This window comes from Epinephelus lanceolatus, chromosome 19, assembly GCF_041903045.1.
Source record: "Epinephelus lanceolatus isolate andai-2023 chromosome 19, ASM4190304v1, whole genome shotgun sequence".
Taxonomy (NCBI): Eukaryota; Metazoa; Chordata; class Actinopteri; order Perciformes; family Serranidae; genus Epinephelus; species Epinephelus lanceolatus.
Window position 1 is genome coordinate 18,736,143 of NC_135752.1, and position 21,902 is coordinate 18,758,044.

Genomic DNA, 21,902 nt, shown 5'->3' on the forward strand with positions numbered 1-21,902 from the left:
ACTAAAACTAAAGACGTTTAAGTTTTAATTTTTTCTACAGTCTTTATTTTTATTTCACTTATCTACAACATTTTTTCACTTATCAGAAGGTAATTTATTCTTCAAATTTTTATCTGAAGCACAGATAGAAACTATCCTTATGTTGTTGCCATACTTACTGTATAACCCACTTCACACCCAGAGGTCATGAACATATCATCAGGTCTTGATTGGTCTTTAATGAGTCAATACAAATAGTCCAGGACAAAGACACAAGACAGGAATGGATCAAAATAAATTACTGGATGTATACATGAGGCAAACGTCTTCATACAAAACAAACAGAATATAAATAAGGTGGAGCGGTTGTCAAAGTGGCTACAGGAAATGAGGAAGCCCTCACTCATTGCACAACTGAAAGCAACGCACCACATAAAAGATACATGATGCTGACATGACGCCTGCGACTGTTTCCAGAACATATAAAAGAAGACAGGGGCGGCGCCAACAGCTGGTCAACACCTCCATCCAGAGGAGGCAACCTGAGGGCAAACCAGCATGTTGGTTCAGTTCACTGCAAAGGCATGTACGACACAGCAACACAGAGGTGGTGTTTTTACATACAACAAAATCATTTTAGTTATGAATGTGCAAAGAAAAAGTGTCAGCAGGGGGAAAGTAGTCACAATAAACGAGTGGTCGTTAAAATTCTCTTCAGTGCAGAGTACATTTCTGACATTTAAACGCATCTATTTTAAATATATTTAAAAGGATTTGCTCTAAACTGATCACAAAACTTCCATTCCTTCAAACACACACATAATATCTGGATACATGAGAGCTTTGTCAAAGATAAAAATTTAAATCAAACGTTTCCCTGAAGCACCCTAATCTTTGCCACATGCATCAATGAGACGGGTCAGTTTCCATAAGCTTTACATCATCAGTACACAAAAAAGGTCAAGCAGAAATGAAAAACAAAGACAAGCATTACCCTAGACGATTCATAAAAATAACCTAAACTAATGCCATGCATACTACAACAAGATGAGAATTTACAGCATACTATACAGCACACACTCAGCATCAAAATGATTGAGTACAAAGCACAGAGATGCTTTTTCTAATGCAAAGAAGAGGAGAGATGCATCCTTCGTTAGCAAGGAGCTACAGTAAGGATAGCATTGTTGGTTTTTAGTGCTATTTGGCTAATGCTCCAAGTCATACTGCAGAGTAGGAACACATTGGATATTTACATATTGTGTTTCTCAAAGCCATAAAATCATCAGACAACTGAAATTAGTTTAAAAAAAAAAAAAAAAAAAAAAAGGTGACAAAAAACAAAAAAAACAAAAACAAAAACAAAAACAAACAAAAAAAACGTAGCTGCTCATATGGTGTCATTCTGCACATGTGCTGTGTCAGAAGTACAGAGGTGGGGATGGTAAGGCCCAGTTGGTGTGTGTCAGGCAGGGGCTGCTTCATGACTTCCAATGGTAAAGTTGGACGATGGCTTTTTGCAGCAGGTGATACATCTACCTCCGTCTCCTGTCAAAATAATGTTGTCCTCAGGATTAAACAACCTGTTGCGTTTAAAGCAGTGTTTCACTTCCGCCTCAGTGCGTTTGGGTCCACGGACCGCAGTAGTCATCACAATCACCACCTCTGTTGTTTTTCAAGTCTTTCTCAGTAGAAGCGCTTGCGCCGGCTCTCGTTCCAGTGGCTGTAGACCACCAGGCCGATGACGATGAGGAAGATGCAACCCAGCATGGAGAAGAGCACGGTGAAGAAAATAGCTATTCCACTCATCCCTTCTTCAGTCTGACCCACTGAAACAGAGGACGACAGTCAGAGAGTAAAAGAGTGAAGGAGTGAAAGAAAATGAGTTGAGAAATAAAAAGGAGGGATGGAGAGATGGGAATTGAATGTGATAAAAGATAAAGGAAGAGTGACAAGACATAGTTGCTTTAGAACCACACATTTGTGTAGACAACAGGCTGCATCATGTTCACCTACTTTTAAATCAACTACGTGTGTTACCTCAGGATTCCACTAGAGGGCACACCAGAGCACTTGAACCATATCATCTTTGCCATAACTTCCAGGAAGAAACCCCCACGCCTCAGGTACATGAAATGAAATGGCGCTGAGTAAACGCTGCTCAACTGATTCGTTTTTAGCCACTGAAAAAAAAGGGCCACCTTGAAAAATCAAATTCAGTTTCAGTGTATGATACATTTAGAACATTTCCCCTGCTTTACCTAGGTGTCAGACAGCCCTTTCTGATGGGGAACTGAAGCGGTTACCTTAAAGCCAGTCATTTTAGGAAACAGGAACTGCTGGTCTACCGCTGCCCCAATCAGTTAGTGTGTAACATAAAGTGGTGAAAATATTCCAAATAAAGTGTTCACTTACACCGATATTGATTCTTGAAAGTTTGGCTTTTTATGTGGCTAAAATGCGTTTTGTAGCGGCCCCCGTCTGCACAGTAAGATAGACGAGGTCACAGGGACCTGAACTTTGATCTCTGACCACCAACATCTAATCAGTTCATCCTTGAGACCAAGTAGACAGTTTTAAAAGTGAGAGCGGCGCCATTGTAGATGGTACATATCAAGCACGTTGTGACGATGTCGAGTACGTTTCTCTTGTTCTGCTAACACTACTCCCTACTATTCATGTGCATATTGCATCTTGCAGAAGGGTCGTGTCACTTTCTGAAGACGTGCACAACCAATGTTTGAAATGGATACAGGAAACCATGGACACCATGTGCACACGTACAGGCAGTTAAACACAAGTATATCTCTGGCTTAACTCCACAATAACGTGTGTGTGTGTGTGTGTGTGTGTGTGCGCGCGTGCGCGTGTGTCTTACGTCTAAGGAGCTCAAAGTTATCCACACTGGGTATGGTTATCTCCTCCTCCTCCTCTTCTTCCTGTTGACTCCGCAACACCGTCAGCTGGTAGAGTTTCAGGGAAATTATATCATGGTTGTCTGTAAATTGAGAATCAGAATATATGTTGGTTAGAAGTGATTATATTTGATTAAAGGGGCCTCACAATTTAGCTGCAAGTGTTTATCAAGAAACCCCCCCCACTGCAAATCTAACTGTGTAACCATTTGCTATCAATTCATTTATTTCCTTGAATGTATAGACAATTTAAATATCAAACTCCCAAAATGCAGTTGGCTTCAAGCCCACCTGCTGCCTGTCTACATAGAAAACAATGTATTTGAGGGTGCAAAAAACGTTTATGTATCTATCATGGCAAGCTACAGTATATTCATCACTTGTCAGTAAATGTCTGTCTTACAAAATGCAAGGCTTTGTCCGTCTCTCCTAAATCACTGATGCAAACACAGCCAAGCAGGAGCAGAAAATACTCTTCAAGGAGCCGTTTAAGCCAGGAGCCTTAACGATATTTTTTTTTACCTTATAAAATAGGCAGACTTTGAAACTAGGGGGAAATAAAGTACTGTGAAACCGGGCACAGTAAATCACCATTACTGGGGGAGCTGTTTGAAGCAGTGAAAGCCGTTTACCTGAGAGGTCTCCAGTGATGGCTGAAGCTCCAAAATAATAGCCTTTGGGAAGCCGCACTCCGGGTATGTCCAGGCAGTCCCTCCACTCATGTTGCCCGTCGATGTCTATCATTACCTGAAGAACAGAGGCAATGCAGTGACTTATAGAGGGTTATCTCAGTTTTGTTCACAAAAGCAGGTTTACTGAGTTATCTAAATGACTTTCTTTGGCAAAATGTAGAATCAGCTATAATCGTGGAGATGAACTTCATATAGACGTGCTCTGAGTTTCACTCAATTTCTTGGATCAGACCCTGGACAATGGGGCTGCAATTTAGAAATACTCTGCTCTCTACACTCTCAAGTTTAGTCCTTAGCTCCCATTCCTGCTCCTGTGATCACATCACCACTGTCCTAAGTACTTAAGTGTGTTTTATGATCATTAGCTCAGTAGAAATGAACACACAACTCAATGCTGCATTTTAGATGACAAAGTCAGCTGTTTTTTCTGACTAACAAAGACATGTAATAACTTTTGGTATGTATCTAAGAGGCTGAAAAAACGCCATCTTAGTTTTACTCTTTGCTCCTTTGGAAAGACTTTGACAATCAACAACATTTGTTTCTCTCTGTGTAACTCCCACACCATTCTCAATAATTGCCCTGTACCTGCCTGTACCTGCATTAATGGAGCCTCCAACTGTTATTATTCTGGTCTGTTTGTGTCTGTGCTTGTAATATGAATCTGTTTTCCAGTGTAACCTTTAAAAGGGTGTTGTACGCATGTTCTGCCAACTTAAATGAATATTAGTAGGTCACATCAGCCCATCCAGTATATGCTAACAACAGGGTGGTCAGTTAAGGACATGAGGAAGTGTCCATGCATGTTGAGCAGTGTTGTTATTGTAGATAACTGAAGAAGGAGTCTCTCACCGTGAGCCTGCGGCGGACGTATCGGATGAAGAGGAAGGTGTCATGTTTAAGGTTGCGCACCATGGCATTGCAGCCTCCAAGCTCTGTGGGCCTGCCGTCCCGCTCGTGGTCGTAGCTGATGGTGCCGTTCCCAACCATGGCCAGAACGAAGGGGAAAATCCTCTTGTGTATCACAGGGGGAAAAGTTTAAGTTAAGTTTATTCACTTTATTAATCCCCTGAGGGGAAATTCAATGTGTTCACTCTTGCTTGTCAATTACACACAGGCCTGAAAGACACACACATGCACAAACAGGACCTATACATGCACAAATTGGAGAGATGTCAGAGTGAGGGGGCTGCCCTTTGGTCAGGCGCCCCGAGCGGTTGGGGGGTTCGGTGCCTTGCTCAAGGGCACCTCGGCAGTGCCCAGGAGGTGAACTGGCACCTCTCCAGCCACCAGTCCACGCTCCATATTCTGGTCCGGACGGGGACTTGAACAGGCGACCCTCCGGTTCACAACCCAAGTCCCTATGGACTGAGCTACTTTGACTGAACCCCTTGGAAGTTTATGTTACTCTGATGAAGACCACACAGCAAACACACAGCAACCATGCAGGGATCAAAAAACACCACAGTATTGTTTCAAACTTAAGGCCATGTCTACAGTCAGAAAAGCATGCTTAAGCACAAACTGATGCTGTATTATGAGGTTAAACGCAGGACTGAGATCAAATGTTCCAAAAGCCGGTTTACCTGTGTGCGAGGAGTATATCTTTTCTTCTGAGCCTGTCTCCAAATAGTTGCACAAAAGAACACAAAGACGGCCCTTTTACACAAATTTGCAAGAGCACTTGTTGATGGCTTGCACTTGAACTTGCACTCAAACCCTACTGTGCTTTCACACAACATAAGAAACCTCAGCAGTGCTACTCCGGCATACCTCTAAGTGTTTCTCCTCGTTGGGATATGTGTCCACAAACACACCCAAGCCAGTGAAGTTGTCCACATTTCCAAACACAGGACCTGTAAAAGAACGAAAAGACAGTGTTGATAGTGTGTTTTTATAATTAAAATAAGAACTTAGGTTAGGTGAATAATATTTCCTGTAGCATTTTACCTTTCTGCGCCCGTTCCTTAGTGTACCAAATGGCCAGCCCATCACCATTCAAGTTCTTCTTCCCTTGCCCGTGAATCTTAAAGTGCACCTGCATCTCCCAGTCCGTCAGATGGCAAGGCTAGAAAGACACATGTTAAAAAATGCCACTGAAATACAGACGGTTAAATCCAACAACTTGGCAATAAACATAAAAGAGGGACACTAAGAGATTCTCAAATTTCAGATTTTTAAGGGGTGAGGTTAAGGTCTTTGGTAAGACCCAGCCCCCTTAAAACCCCACTGACCTGACCAACATGACATTATACTGAAGTCTGGTTTCACTTCTGATAGTTTTTTTCTGTAGTGCTGTGTAAGCAACACAGAGTGCCTTGAGGTCAACGAAAGAGGAAACACAAATCAAAGAGGAAACAGCTGATCCACTGTGGCTCTCAGTGGCCAAAGTAAGTATAAACAGTCAAGTCTTCTGCTAAGTCAGGTGGTATTTGCATCGGCATATCAGAGATATGAGGTATTCAGCCAACCACAATCATGGGCAGCAGATGATGAGGGTGTTTATTTTGGTTGGTGTGAGATAAGATCAAGGTTACAGCAAAGACGATGTAAGACAAACTGTCTGGAAGCAAAAACCTCCTCCCAAGCCAAACCCATACATAATAATATCTACTTTACTGGCTGAATAAAACCAGTTGAAACCATTTCCAAACAATACAGTAAATACCTACTTACAGTCATTGACAGTCAGTGCAGTACCCATTACCAACAGGCTTCTGTACAAATCTTTTTGATATTTCCAAGCCTTTGGTGACCTGCTTGGTATGCACTGAGTTGCCATATTAGCAGCATTTACATTGATGAGGTTAGACTAAATATTATAAACACCTTCATGACGACAGGATTCACTGCAGGGATGTTTTATTAGGCCACATTAATTTTATCTTGGTGAACCTAATAACCTTGCAACTGAGTGTAAAAGCCTGTTTAACACCTCTAATCCTCCCTTTATTCTGTATCCTGTGTAGCTATCCTGTTGTTGATATTTAACAGCTGCACATCACAAGTCAGTACTTCTGCAGTTTACCAGCGCATATGTATACTCACAAGGCGGCTCCACACTGCCCCCTGCCTGCTCTGCATGTCAGGTGTAAGGCGCACCTGGTCGGTGGTTACCATGGCATCCCCTTGCAGCTCCCAGTGGGAAGAGCCTAAGGATCCCACACCTGAGTACACAAATAGCACCATCATGGGACGAAAAAAGAAAAAGATGACACAGCACAATAGGGCCTGCCCAGCCTCTGCTTTGTTACTGAACAAAACATCTGCTGCATGTTGTACTGCTCTTACTGTATTCATTACACATTGTCCATCCTGTTAACACAGCTAATACTGCTAACACTGTCCATTTCATTTTTAATTGCTTTTAATTTTTGGTAAAAATTTTTTTTACAGTACTTTCTATCATATGTATTATTTATACTACCACTAAGACACATTAATTTGCACTTTACTATAGAGATGGGAATTACCCAAAGCCCCATGACATGATATTATCACGACACTTAAGTCACGATGCAACATTATTGTGACTTTAAACATTTTACAATATGCTGAGTATTGTGATGACATATATTGTGATTTATTAACTTTTTTTTACTGCAAATTATGTCTCCTGAGGTAAACTTTGTCAAAATGTGTTTTATCAAACAAGATAAAGTTCTCAAACTATTCATCTCACTTCTGTCATTGTTACTGCAAGAAAATGTATCTAGTTAACTGAAAAAGCATTTGATGTTATAATCTAGTAGGCTTTCAAAATCTGAATTTTTATTTGCAATATTAATAATTTCTGTTATAAATAAATCTTTACTTTGCGTCTGTGTACCGATACAATATTGCCGTGCTAAATATAATGCTTTTTATGCACTTCTGGTTAGATGCTAAAGTGCCTTTCGTTGTCTCAGTACCTGATTTCCAGTCTTACTCAACTAACGCAGATGGTTTTCTAATTCACAATAAAAGTAAATCGATTCACAATAGTCATTTTTTGTACTTTGAATATAAATTAGGTACCAGAGTTGATTAAAAAAAGCATCAAAATAAACTTGTTTATCCCATCAAAGTACAAGGGCAGGGCCCCCCCCGGTTCCCTTGACACATAGGGCCCAAATGTCCTTTAAATCTTAGAGACACCCCTGCTTACACCTGAACTGTGAAGGGCTGCAGTTTGTTTATTAACTGGCCCCTGGACTACTGTCATTTGCAAGAGTGGACCCAGAGCATAGCACGTTGAGTGTCCCTGCTGTACTCTGTGCAGTGATACTGAAGTTTAATCTTAAATAATCTGTTCATGTCACAAAAAGTAGAACACACAGAGGTCTTAAATGAAGCTCAATGTAAGGCATTAAATATGGTTTATGTTTAGCAGTTTAACAGGCTAAATGTTACAGCAGTAAGATTTATTTGAAGACTGAAAGCGTTTAAAGACAAATTGAACATATCAGGAAAAAAGAGCTCGAGTATAGCTGCAATTCAGTCGTTAATGCTAAATTATTCTGGAAACATCTGTCCCTCAGCCCGCCCCTGTGACAGCCTGCGAGGTGTATAACGGTCAGGATAACGTTACCTTGATACGGCTTGGAAAGGGAATATTCCCGCTTCAAAAACTCCTCCATTTCGTGGTCATCGTCGGCCAAACACTGACTTGTAATAAATATAAGAAAAGCAAAAGTCCAGTACGATGTCAGAGGCATTATTTTCCGTCTGAATGGTGATTTGAGTTCCCTATAATGATAGCTCCTGCTGGCGGCAGCCATCGTAGGTCAAAGCTCAGCCCACTGAATCGTCAACTTCGTTCCCATTGGCTCACTGTGTTGCATGGCTTATTTCCATTGGTCCGTTTGATTGTCAATCAGAATGAACGCTTTTGATTGGATGTATTGTGAAAGTGTTTCAGAGAATGTCAATAGTGGAAATAAATTAAGTAACTTATTAAATTGGAGGTGTGCAAATGTAGCAGAGGTGTTATAAGCTTCATTTTGACATTTGAATCCTTTTGGTAATTCATGTATTCCTTGGGAAACCCGTGAAGTGAAGGCTTTATTTGTGGGTGCAGCTTTATAACACCTAAAATTAGTTTGACACCTCTGCTGTAATCGATATTAGAGACGAATATATACATAAAAACAATGCTGACTTCTTCCTGATGAGCTCACGTGAACTTTTTTGTTTTGTTTTGTTTAAGGTTGTACTTAAATGAGATTAAAAATCCCCAAAGAAAAACAATTAGAAATGTGTTTAATTATATCTCCTGCCGTATGATATCGAAAAGAAATTCAGTTTTACAAATATTTTCAAAGATATATTCACACGTTATGAAGTATATGTTTATACTTTCCTATAACTCCAAAAGCAAAGAAATTCCTTTTAAAACCTTAAACAGAGGATATCTGTCCACTGACTTGTCACAACAACAATTTGATATTGAAACCAAAAACTGTGTATCCTGTGACCACACTGAAACTTTATCGTTTACAAGCTTTATGGCTTGATGTACATGACTGGCTTTCCCCAAAAAGTTTTTCAGCTTGAAAACTTTTCTCAAAAGGATATTGTTTATGGACTCATCATGGACAACAGTAAGGATGACTTTCTGGTTAATAACAGTCTTATACTTGGAATTTTTTCTTTACACAAATCCAAATATGTGAAGGTGAAGGTGTTACATAATAAGTTTCTTTTTTATTTGAAAGCCCTTAAACTGATGAAATACAAAAGTGTTTAAGTATCGTCATGTATAATTATAGTAATTGTATGAATGAATGATGCATCCAGGGTCATAGTTTAGGTACTGTCTGCATGCAGGCGTGTGAGGAGGCTCCAGAGTGTGTGATGGTTAAGGTACTGTAAGATAACTTTGTAGGTGTTTAGACTCCAATGGTAAACATATCTGTGTGATGTGTGAAATAAATACACTATAAGGCTGATTCATTGTTCTGTTGCTTAAAGTTTTTGGTATGTCTTTGTCCATGTGTGCTGTGCCATAAGCTTCTCTGATCAGATTTGTCTTAAGCAAAGATCAACTGTGGCTCATTGAGTATGTTTATTATCATCAAAATTAGAATTACTGTACAGAAGACAAAAAAGGCTTTCCATATTTAGTCAGCTTTTGCCTTTTGGGTGATGTTGTTTTTTGTTTGTTTGTTTTTTAACAGATGCACAAGATTTTTTCTTTGCAGTGCTCTGTTAGTGGTCTGTTGGCTAAGGCTCTGGCTGTGCCCCGAGGGGAAGGGGCCCAAGCTGCTCCGCCAGCAGAGAATAGAGTCCTTTGAAATCAGCCAAACTGTTGGACTAAGCTTTTTGTGTCCCCAGTGGTGGTTGTGGCCTGACAGGAAGGGGCTCAAGCAGTTCCCCCAGCACTGAATTGAGTCTTTGGGCCTCAGCCAAAATACTGGACTCAGCTGTTTGTGTCCTGTATGGTGGCTCTGGTTGTAGCTGAGGGGAATCACTGTGGCCGAGGCTGAGACTGTGGCCGAGGCTGTGGTTGCGGCCCTAGAAGAAGGGGCTCAAGTACCAGCACTGAACTGAGTTCTTGGACCTCAGCTGAATAGTTGGGCTCTATTGTTTGTGTCCTGGATGGTGGCTCTGGGTTTGGCTGAGGCTGTTGCTTTGATACTTTTAGTTGAACAGAGTATTTCAGCATTGTGGTATTGCTTCTTTCCTTTTAATCACCATTTTTGACTCTTGTAAATCCTCCAGGCCCTGTAAATGTTCTGTGTATATCCTCCACTGTTAGGATCGAGCTCCCCCTGTGATTCACAATGAAATGGGTGTACTCAGTAGTGGTAAATACACTTAATTTTCAGTGATCACTTATAATCGTAGACCCCCAATAAACATGCTGTCTGATGACTGGGAGCAGATGGTGCTGAGAGTGTTTCTCTACATTGGTATGCATGGGATGCTGAGAATTCCAAAACGCCGCTTTCGTCTCCATGTCTTACTGCATTGCCCTCAAGCACACTAATAATCAGCAACATCATTCACATACTGCTCATCACTGATGGTGTTTTCACATACAGTCCCTTTTAAACAAACTTAACTCAGTTCTCTTAAAGTGGACCAAAAATTGGACCAACAGAAAAAGGACTTAGTTCTTTTTGTGTTCACATTGTCAGTTCATTTGAAAGATGACTCGGTTCTCTTTCTGGTCAACTTCAGCTCTGATGGGGCCTCAGTCCTCTTTCTGTTCACACTATAGCCTATATATATACTGTAATATATATTGACATAGTTTTGTTTTTACTTTGACATGGCACTGCAGTGTGGTTATGAAGCCCATCGCTTTCAGATGAATTTAAAAGTGGAGGAAAACCTTGGTGTGTCTGTGTTGTAGACTGTTGTTGTTTGATGTATTCTACATTCCACATCTGGAGACGTGCATAATCTTCCATGGTCCAAACTACTCCTTGTCCTGCCACCTTGCAAGTGCTACAGGCCAACGTGGTTTTGTCTGTTTTTTCAAGCATCCTAGTGCAACAGCATGTGATCTAGAGGTAAATACAATGGCAAAGAGCAAAGTTAACCTGGAGTGCTTTGTGTTCACAAGGCACAGGTTAAGAGAACCGCACCCTGGACTATAAGCTTCAAGTCCCTCAGACCCCTCTGAGGGGTCTGAGTTCTCTTGGAGGGTTCAAATATGCACAAAAACTACTGAGTCACAGCTCTGAGTCCATTTAGAGGGCTGGAAAGGACCAAGTGTGAAAACACCTTAAGTTTCTTGGTATTGCCATTCCATATACTGGGGGATAGCTAATGAAATTAGAGCCTTCTAATGGCAATATCATAAAAAAATGACAACTGCACTGTAATTTTTCAAATTCAAGAGAACAATATAATAAAATAGTAGTGGTAAATAAAAATATCATACGAACTAAAATGCTAATTTTGGACAGTGTGATTTGGGTGTGTACTGTCCCTTTAAGATCACGCCCCCTTCACTGCCGCTGCCGTGTGTCGGCTTTCTCACATGCTCACCCTGAGTTCAGTCAGCACAGCACTAGGGGATGGAGTAAGGGAGGGAAAGCATGGATCCCATTGAAGAAAAAAGCAAACCGGTCGACATTTATCGCGACACATGGGTCCGCTTCCTAGGTATGTATTGATTTATAATTTGTGGTGGCTCAGTCCACTGTTTTCCTTCAGCAGACTGTGAAAGATGAACGATACAGAACAGAGATTTAACGTTACACTGGAGCTGTCGTGACCCTGGAGCTGTGTGCTAAAAGTTAGCATACTTGGCTAACCACTGTTAAAATACTATTTATAGCAAGGTCGTTTTGTTACCACAGGACGTAATGGACGACGTCCAACACTGGACGACAGTACCGTTGTTCGGGCTTTGTTTCCGTAACGTTAACTGTTAGCTTACGTATTGTGTTAGAGTTGTCTCTTTAGCTCAGGACTGTCTCTAAAGAGGTAGTTGTTCAGCAAGTTGAGACAGTGAGTCACACACAACCACAAAGAAACGCCCGTAGGCATAACCAGGCTGAAAGATAAAGCACAGTTGTGGCAGGAACAACTTCCTGTTTGCCTTGTTGTCCTCCTCTAATTCAAACACCAGGGTCATCATTAACATTGATTACACCGTCACCCAATGAGCTGTCAGCTGAGAAGGGCATGTACAGTATAGGTGAAGGGCATTCATACTGCAGCAGTTTCCACTGTAACGTTATAGGCTGTACCCCTGGTGTCTTTAATCTCCTGCTCCCCCGTGGTTTACACTGGCCTGCAGTGACCATGTAATGTCATGTGAATCCGTTGATCCTCTCCATAAAATCATAATCTATTTGCTCACATCTTTAATCTTGCGTGTGCAGTGAAATATCTCCATCTCTGCACTGACATGCATGTAAACAGACATTTAGAGTTGCTCCTACATCAGTTTCTAATATCTGTGTGCTTTGGGTCTTAATAATGAGCCATGTTTTGAGGTGAATATTGGAATTTGAAAAAAATAATGTAACTCAAATTTCATGCATTTCTTCTTATACTTGATTTTTTAAAAAAGATTTTAAGATAACACTATGCTTGTGATATTTTCTCCCTTGAAATGGTTACTTACACTTCATGCGTCTGCACAAATGTTTGCCAAACGTGCATTTCTGCCTAGCACTGGAATCCCTGGAACTCTATTTTATGTCTGGAAAAGATTGTTTTTATTACAGTGGAAAATCTGGGATGGTGGTTATGCAACACAGACTGGATTTAACCCGAAATGTGGTATTTTTATCTAACCGAACAAGCAGGAAAGTCCAGAAATAAGCTTATGAGAAATTCTGAACTTTGCTTCATGTTTGAGCACAGTCACTGACACTGACAGATTTAGTGGCATCAAGCACTGGAACTTCTTCCCTGTGCCAACTGTAACCTCAGGCTTAGGACTCCTTCAGTTTTCATTGTTCAGGAGGTTTTAATCGGGAACTGAATCATCTGCAGAGGTGTCTTTTTCTCCAAACAAGTCGATCAGGTGAATAAAACATTAAAAAACACAGAATAAAGTCTCATGTTACAAATCAGTGTTTCTCCAAGACTATTCGGCTTCTCGCTGATGAGCACTAGCCCAGCACCTGCTAATGTGTGCTAACCTTTTTTCTCCGATAACTTAATATCCAAGTTCAGCAGGTTTTGGCTGGGAACTGAACTATCTGCAGAGGTCATTTCCCAGTGATTTTAACAAATAAAAACACTGAATAAAGCAGTTTCATGTTAAAAAATCTTTTGGATGCTATTTGACTCATCACAAAGGGGCTGCTAACTATGGTGGCCAACACGAAAACACACAAAGCCCTTTCAAGAGCCAGTGTTTGATTTGTCCATTCTGGGCTACTGTACAAACATGGCGGTGCAACATTGCATACTCTGTAGTTAAAATCTGCTCTTTCTAAGGAAATGAAAACATAATGCTATACACTAAAGAAAACATACTTATCAAGTTATATTCAATTTCAGTCAGTATATCTTCCTAAATCCTACACACTGGACCTTTAAAATCGTGACTCACAAGCCCTTGTTCACAGGTCACAATCTGGCCCTTGTGTATTATACCAGGGCATGGCATACCTGCAGCTAATCTTATCTGTCATTATGTTTATTATACCAGTACAGCTCTTATCACTATATTCTCACAGGTGCTTCTGGAGCTCCAGATTCAGTAGTTACTTTGCTGTCACCTTCACTGCTGCAGTATTAAAGCAAGCAGCCTTGAGCCAAGACCAGGTTCCATAAAGTTGTGTTGTTCTCCCGGCCAACCTTTTCCCCAGCAGACATTTTGACTTGCCATAGGAAAGCACAGACTCAGTTCTATTTAAGTGTGCTACTAAGTCATAACAGTGTGACAGTGAGCCAGCATGAACAATAACAGGACCATTGCTGAAGTGTACTCTGTGTAAAAGGCTTATGTGATCACATTGGGATGTGAGCAATGTCTAGTGGGCTCTAATCTTTTTTATTTCTTCTTTAAAGTCTGTTTTAATTCCAGTTTTCATTGTTTTAGGTCCTTAAACATCAAGAGTGCATTATATAAAAATGGATATACGTACTGTACCTCTTCACTTTCACAGTTTTCAGAAGTTCCCTCTTGATCAGGATGTTGTGTTTGCTGCAAACAGCAATCAGATATTACACAAACTCATATTTATAGTCATAAGCACTTATTGCACCTGTGGTTTTTGTTGTGATGTGCAGATTTTCTCTCTCCCTGTCTCTCTCATGGGTCATTAAGTGTCCTGGATATGTCCTTGTGGTTCTAGGCAGTGCTAAGTTTAGAGTTTATAATCATTGTTTGGAGTACTGCTCAATTCTAAATGATCAGGCCTGGTGTTTTTGAGTTTGAATATTATGATGTGCTCCTTGGTTACTGCTTACAGACAATTGGAAGAAAACAAAGCTGTCATGTGATTTACTCTCTTACCATAGCCGAGGAAGCATGATTCACTCCTGCATCCTTTACTGAAGGCTGAATTTCAATGAAATTCTGAAAGCAAAACAGACATAGCTGTTGAGTGGGGTGTACTCACAAATGTATCTTCCTCAGTGTTTGTTTGAAAAGTCTTCTGTCCTGTAAACTCCACAATTCTGTAAAAAAATGGGAGGCCAAACTATAGCACCCCAGGAATACTACGTGAAACTCTGTCAGGCAGGATGCACCAAAACAGCTTTATCTATCCCGATACCAACCCCTCAGCTCAGGTCATCTGCAGACACCAGTGCTCTCTTTCTTTTTTATGTAAGGTAACATCATTGTGGGATCGTGGAAGACCTTTGGGCATGAAGTAACTGATAGCGATAAGTTTCAAACACTTAATGCTGCTGCTGTAGGAGATCTAAATCATCCAGACTTTACCAAACTAAACAGTACAGTGATTATCTTAGTTGACACCCAAGATAAAATCTTGTGTGTATTTTGAAAATTCTCTAAGCAGTTAAGGGGATTATCTAAATTTAAATAGAAATCTATAATCTGGATCTGATCTTGATTTGATTGCAAGAGAATAAAGACTAGGAATCTTGTGTTTGATGAAGCAAAGCAAAACTGATGTTTGTTCCTCATTTATGCAGCCAAAAACTGTTACTTGGTAGAAAATAAATTGCGACCAAGCAGCGTTTCATTGGCTGTGAAATGGTTGCTTGCAAAGTCAGGGCTTCCTTAAGATCAGTGAAGTGTAGTCTTTGCACAGTAGCCTCAGTTTGCCAGCAGTACCACACATAAAGACAAACAGCTACATCAGAATTCCATCTCACCATGCTTTGATAGTTCCGTCGTCATTGAACCAAAGATAATATCTCCCATGTGACTGGAGTTAATTTTACCAGTGGTTTTTACATGTACCGCGGTGTATGGCGCAGGTGATTTCTTTATAAGTCAACAAGGGCGTTTGAGTCATTTGAGCCTCGTGGAATGGGTGTTGCATAATTTTCCAAATGGTGCTCTCCAGTTTCACTGAGACAATGTCAAAGATAAGGGGGAGGTTTATTAGCCTCTTGTATGTTTCAGGATCTATATGGGATTTTGAGACACTATTGTAACCTATCTAAGGTCATGATGCCTTTAGAGGAGACCAAGGAGGTTTACATCTTATTTGCATTTGTGTGTGTGTCCACAGGTTATGCCAATGAGGTCGGGGAGGCTTTTCGTGCTCTGGTACCTGTGAGCTTTGTATGGGGCAGCTATGCCGTGGCCACTGCGTACGTTACTGCTGATGCTGTGGACAAAGGGAAGAAAGCAGCTGTGGTAAGATATTACCATTTGTATGTGTTGTCTTCATTAATAACAATCATATTGGTTAGATGTAAATTATTGTGTTGTGAGAAAGGGGTGTAAATAAATATTAGGTCAGCATCATCTTATATCAGGGCTTACAAAGGATTAAAAGATTAATCTAAGGGTTTATGAGATGCTTTAACAGACAGCAGAAAGAGATATTTCTGCACAAAAAAAACAGAGAAACTAGAAATTAAATTATGGTTGTTACCACTCTCATTTTCTGTTTCTCCATCTGTTCCTAAAGGCCCACGGGGAGAACCCAGGGAGGACGACACGGGTAGCGGTGGCAGTGGTGGACACGTTTGTGTGGCAGGCCCTCGCCTCTGTGATCATCCCGGGCTTCACCATTAACCGTGTGTGCGCTGCGTCACTGTACATGCTGGGCAGAACCACCAAATGGCCCCTGCCCGTCCGCAAGTGGACGACGACAGCTATAGGCCTCTCTACAATCCCCTTCATTATCACTCCAATAGACAGGTTGGCACAAGTGTATTTGTTGCTTTGTATGAATAAGGTTTATGCATGTTGCTCATTATGTAAGATTGATTTTAAGAGTCAGGCTGCTCACACAGTCCTGCTGCTGGAAAACATAGCCTTTTCTATGCGTTTTGGCCTTTGTAGATTCATTGTAGATTGTAGCACATTATATTCACCACAGTAAAATTACATATTATTGTTATTTTTTTAAAGTTGTGTCCTTTAGTTGTTTGAATCTTTATGATTAATTTTGCTCATCCAAACAGTTAGTCCTATTATTCCTATTTGACTGGTCATCAGTCACCTGAATGTGCTGTCATCTGTCATTGTGGCTTCTGATAGCTGTCAATGAGTCAGCTCAGTTGATGTGATTTATCCTCCACTGTGCAGAGGATTGTGGGCCAGAATAGCATGCTGGCTTGCACACTGCAAGATAAGACTGGGTGTAGTAGAAGAGGGTCTCTTTTTCTTCTTCTTCTTCTTCTCCATTTGGAAAGAGATTTTTTATATCAGTGATTATGTGGAAGGGAATTTTTTAGAGAACCAAGGAGGGGAGAACCACATTTTCAAAAATACCTGTGTCCGTGTGGACTAGGCCCACAGTGCTCTGCTTTTTAAGGGAAGGATTGAGAGCAAATATTTGTCAGATGTTTTAATATCTTAGGTTGGAACAAATGGGGTTAGAGCTGAGTCCTACTGATTACAGGAATTGAACTGAACAAAATGTTTTTGATGCTTGAAAATCATGATTTAAATAAAAAACTAAGTTGTCATTATCAAAATGATGCCAAATAGTTTAGAGTTCAAGTGTTTGGCTAAGTGCAGCAGAAGTGCAGCTTCTGTAGCACATACCCCCGTTAACAAACCTAAATATACCAGAGCATTGCAATATTATACTTAACCAGAGACATTCCTCCATTTAGAGGTGGGCGATGGGGTCCAAATTTTACTTTTCACATGTTTTAAAAGTGGATTTTACCAGAATATTTCAAATATACAACTACTTTACATGTTTTAAGATAAGAGCTGGTGTTACTCATAATCATACTGTTGTTTTTTAACTTCCTTTAAAGTTTTGCTGGAACATAAGAGAAGTTAATTATTCACACACAGTTTTTCACTCTCAGGTAGTAAGATAGGATCCTGGTCTTCTCACCAATGCCCAAACATTGACAACAACATAGCACTTAGACACAAACATTTCAGCTCCTCTTACCTTTATTGCCACAGCTGCTCTTGTCAAGCGAGAAAAACGTTTCACAGATCAATTCTGCTTTTATGAAATGGATTCAGAATTGCTGTATTATGCCTCCAACATCACGTTTCCACTCTCTGTGCCCTGCAGGTCAGTGGATTTCCTGCTCGACTCGAGCCTCCGGAAGGTCTATGGTGAGCAAGAGAAGCACAAATAAGGACAGACCATGCAGGACAAATTGTCCCTGTCTGGGTAGAGACCAGTCCACTATATGTCGACCTGTGCTGGTTATCCACCACTGTGAAGCACTATAGAAGTGTGAAGAAGAATTTCACGGAGCAAGACTCCGCAGTTAGTCAGAGATACATAAAATAAAATCGATTTTATTTCAGAACTATAACATTTATATAAGTAAGTTAAGTTGCTAAAAGTGAAATACCCTCATGGGGATCCTTTAACCTCTCAGGGCAATCTGGGTAGCGACACCAAAAAACGCTTAAACAGGAATGTAACAGTATGACATATGTAAATATTCACAGTACAATCCTGCTTTTTAAAGTATTCTTTGGCAGGGATACAGCGTGCTGTTATATTCCTGTGAGCCGTCTCACAGAGAAAGCCTCCGAGGTTGCCCTCACGGTTCAGAGCTGTGAGCTCAACTCCTGTCCAGATGTCAAGGTGATTTAATACAAATCTGTTAGCTGTGTTTATAGCCATATGCTGTGGTACTGTATTGACAGGCCAAAAAAGCCAGTTTGCCATAATGTCCCTCTTATTCAGTACTTATGTAAAGTTTGCATTTGTTGTTTTGTTTTGTTGTTTCTGAAAACAAAGCTGCCTGTTACTTTGAATAGCTGTTTCAAGGGTTTGTGATGCTGTTTTTCAGTTTCATTTTACCTTGCTGTTGGTTACGGGAGCCAAGGTTTGCACTGGGGGCATTTCTTACACCACAGTTACACTCTGTATTATTATATGTGGTATATGATTCTCTTAAAGGGCGGGTCCATCTGTTCATTTATGGGTTTTTCAAATGAAAACGCCCACTCAGCTGTTGAATGAAATAGATGATCGTTGTGATCGCTGCTTAAAACAATAACTGAAATGGTTAGTTTGGATTTGTTGAAGTGGGTTTGTATAAGGTACTTATCCATAGTCAGTGTAATAGTTTCACTGCTTTACTTTGCAGTGAGATGGCCACCAGATTCCACTGACAAAAACAGTAATTTTACCTGACAGAACAAGGGAGTTGCTGTTCAACAGCTACCTCAATCTGTTAGTTTGTCTTTTTGTTTGACTTTCAGATCCAAACTCAGCTGGCATCTATAGCCAGATGAGTTTAGCTTCTGTGCTAGTTAGGGGGATAGAGAAATCTTGATAATTTGATAGACTGATAACACACAAATCTCAAAGAGGGCTTGGCTCAGTCTTGAAAAGCCACAGGAAGACTAGGGGGGTTTATATGTAGCAATGTCATCATGCAGAAAACTAAGTCAGGTCACATGACTTAGGCTAAAAACTTTAAATAAGGAGTCCTAACCTTGGAGTGATTAAGGAATGTTCTCAGTGCGACTCTGAGCAAGGAAGGGACAGAAACTTACCTGAGTTTGGAGGTGTGGTTGACCCCGTTGTTAGGTGATGCATTCTTTTAACAGTTGTGATTGGTTGTCACAGCCACACCCCTGTGTGAGCCTGCAAGGTGTGGACACCCAGTGGAAATGAGATAAACTGCTGACTGTGAAAGTGTTGTCATTATTAGTGTGATCACTCTGCTGATGGAAGGTTGAGACAGACTCAAGTCATCACTGCTGCACTGTTGCAAATTTACAGTTTTCCAAATATCTTATTACTGTGATCATTTTATTTCTGGCGTTGGGTGGGAAATGTGTGCGTATCCCTCATGAGATCAACCACACATATTATCACTGCACTGTCTAATCTGTAGCATTTCATTAACTCACTGTCATCCAGCGTTTTGAGAATATTTTTCCGACCTCTTGGTGTTTCCATTATTTTCTCCTTTGCTTAAGAAACTCTTAAACCCATTAAAAGTCCTCCTTCCTATTCCAAACAGTTCTTCACCGTAGGAGCTCTTTTATGGGCTAAGATGCTTTGTGACTAACTTAAATCTTTACATGGACCTAGTCTTAACTTTAAGGGGAAATTCTAAGAAAACTTCACAATGCTAAGAATTTTCGTCACTAGTAGCAGCTCTTTGTACTAGGAAGCTCTGTAGATACGGCCACAGAATAATATAAAAACCTTTAAAAAATGCATGGACCCACCCTTTAAACTAAGAAAACTTGAAGTCACATCAAGTAGAACTTCACAAGTATTTTAACTATTAATCACCAATATCGAAACTGTCGTTTACGAAGTCTGTAGTCAGACAGTGTACAATACTGTAACTTCTGAAGTCTGAAAACGTTACACGTACAAGTTTCAGACATCTGTAACTAATGTAAACATTTAAATCTTAAACCTTTCTAGCACCAGCAGTCAAGCTGCTTTGAAATATGAGTCCTATAAAAAAGCTCTAAGCTTTGGTGTTACAGTTTTTAACACTTTTTCCTCATTGTTGCACAAGTGTAGATATTTTTCATCCAGCACAAGTACATTAAATGTAGTGTCTCAAACACCTGTTGAGGTCAGTGTTGCACCTATGCAGAAATGGTTTTAAGGGATTCTTTCAGAAGTACACAGGTGCTGTACATCTGTATTATTTCCAATGCTTTTCTTTGAGGAGCCAAGTCATATACTGTGTCTCATGCTGAACTATGCAAGGGAAACTTGGGGAATTATGAATTACAAGGGATTGTTTTCCCTCTTAAAAAGAACTTATGTGGTTACATAATATTGTGAGATCAAAAGGGAAATCTGATGCTAAATGTAGCTTGAAATTTGGTTGAGTGTTCGTAAGATAAAGAGGAACATGCTGTGTTTTCTGTCAGTGAACACCAGTGTACCATTCTAGCAATAACTTTTGTTCTGTGTGTCTGTGTCACACCTTGTTCTCTTTGCTATGAAGGATGTGGTTGACTTTGTCACAGAGAGACATATGCTGAAAGACAAGATTGTGAAAACTTGGGGTGCACCATTATGTCTTTAAACTTTATTTAATAACCAGTTAGGTCACGATTTTCAACATGTGTTGACTTTCACCTTAAGTGTAAGAGTAGAGACCTTCTTCATGTCTGGCAGTTTGACTTGTTATAGCAGGGAAAGTACGAGTGTTAGTAACACCAAAGTCAGAAGTCTACACATAGTTTCTTTAAATGTCCCAATTAATTGTGCATAGTAACATGGCTCTGGACTTGGGACACTTAAATGTAATCCACCCATAATTAATTACACATGTGCTTTTCCTGCTTTAATAGACCTATTGGTGCATCCTTTGTGAAAATCTGTATATTCATACTTATTTTTAACATTTCAGATTGTACACACAACTCCATTGTATTTTTATTGTTGCATGCTGCAAATGAAAAAAGGAACGGTTTACTTTTTTTTTTTGGTAACATTTTTAAAGTTTCCTCATGTGGCAGCGAGTTTGGAAGTGGGTTTTATGAGTCATACTTTCAGCCTTAACTGAAACAAAAGATCAAACCTCAAACTTTGTTTTGTGTGCTGTGTAGTTCACAATGTGGGGATTTTTTTTTTTTTTCCGAATGTGAAAGCAACTGTTGAAAGCTGTAACAACTTCTGAAACACTGGAGAAAAAAAAAATTCTTTTGTGAAATAAATGATGTAATGACAAGTGTGTTTGATTTTTCTTTTAAACCACACACATCACAGTTTAAATCACTAATGAATACAGTTCTCTCTCACACAGGCTCCGCTCTTCCACTGGACTCTATGGGTGGGTCCAGTGTCCCAAGGAGGTGGTGTCTTCACACCATTTGAAAGTTATGAAGCTGGCATTAAATTTCAGCAGCAAGAGTGGCATACATCACCATGACCACAAGACCCATACAAACACAAACAATTTGAGGGAGATTAAGGCAGAACCAATGAATTACTTTCAGGCTTGCATAAAATCATACTGTGAATTTTACTGTCCTTGTTTACTATTATTTGTCAGCTAGGAAATCTTCCATGGCTTTGCCCTGTAGACCAAAGTTGTTGTTTGACAGCTTACAGTTACATGGTTGCTGCCACTGGCTGACAGATTACACTCAAAGCAGACCCATTCTTTGTTGAAATGGTTCAATATTGTACCTCTACTTTTATTAGCACATGTAGAGCCTCCTCTCTACAGGCCCTGTCCTTCCTACATCGCCCACTGAAGAAAGTGTTGTAGGATAGTGGGCAGATTTGTGTTACTGCTTCATGTACTGTGGGGTCTTCAGGTACTCAGGTAGGCACGTCCTGATTGACTG

General features: G+C 40.2%; 2 protein-coding genes across 3 annotated transcripts; one reads left to right on the forward strand and one right to left on the reverse strand.

Annotated features, from left to right (window-relative positions):
* Positions 1-198: 198 nt before the first annotated feature.
* Positions 199-8,375, reverse strand: lman2la (lectin, mannose-binding 2-like a). Of its 2 annotated transcripts, XM_033647577.2 has the most exons (9): positions 8,157-8,375; positions 6,635-6,753; positions 5,537-5,654; positions 5,360-5,442; positions 5,173-5,205; positions 4,439-4,600; positions 3,527-3,641; positions 2,858-2,977; positions 199-1,808 (listed from the first exon to the last, which is right to left on the reverse strand). In XM_033647577.2, the coding sequence occupies exons 1-9, from the start codon at positions 8,344-8,346 to the stop codon at positions 1,666-1,668; spliced, it is 1,083 nt and encodes a 360-aa protein (XP_033503468.2). In that variant the 5' UTR covers positions 8,347-8,375; the 3' UTR covers positions 199-1,665. The 2 variants fall into 2 exon arrangements, with proteins under 2 accessions (XP_033503468.2, XP_033503469.2); XM_033647578.2 differs by lacking the exon at positions 5,173-5,205 and having other exon boundaries at positions 8,157-8,374.
* A 3,169-nt stretch (positions 8,376-11,544) lies between these two features.
* On the forward strand, positions 11,545-21,280 carry mtfp1 (mitochondrial fission process 1). The gene is made up of 4 exons (XM_033647579.2): positions 11,545-11,683; positions 15,694-15,821; positions 16,099-16,331; positions 17,677-21,280. The coding sequence occupies exons 1-4, from the start codon at positions 11,617-11,619 to the stop codon at positions 17,741-17,743; spliced, it is 495 nt and encodes a 164-aa protein (XP_033503470.1). The 5' UTR covers positions 11,545-11,616; the 3' UTR covers positions 17,744-21,280.
* The last annotated feature ends 622 nt before the right edge of the window (positions 21,281-21,902 follow it).

What these genes read in the sequence shown, in the direction of transcription:
- lman2la (XM_033647577.2), bottom strand. Translation starts at nt 8,346, where the DNA reads ATGGCTGCCGCCAGCAGGAGCTATCATTATAGGGAACTCAAATCACCA. An exon ending in CCTTTCCAAGCCGTATCAAG is followed by an intron (nt 6,754 to 8,156) that starts GTAACGTTATCC and finishes TTGTGTACTCAG; the next exon opens with GTGTGGGATCCTTAGGCTCT. An exon ending in ACGTCCGCCGCAGGCTCACG is followed by an intron (nt 3,642 to 4,438) that starts GTGAGAGACTCC and finishes TCTGTTCTTCAG; the next exon opens with GTAATGATAGACATCGACGG.
- mtfp1 (XM_033647579.2), top strand. Translation starts at nt 11,617, where the DNA reads ATGGATCCCATTGAAGAAAAAAGCAAACCGGTCGACATTTATCGCGAC. An exon ending in CACATGGGTCCGCTTCCTAG is followed by an intron (nt 11,684 to 15,693) that starts GTATGTATTGAT and finishes GTGTGTCCACAG; the next exon opens with GTTATGCCAATGAGGTCGGG. An exon ending in ATTATCACTCCAATAGACAG is followed by an intron (nt 16,332 to 17,676) that starts GTTGGCACAAGT and finishes TGTGCCCTGCAG; the next exon opens with GTCAGTGGATTTCCTGCTCG.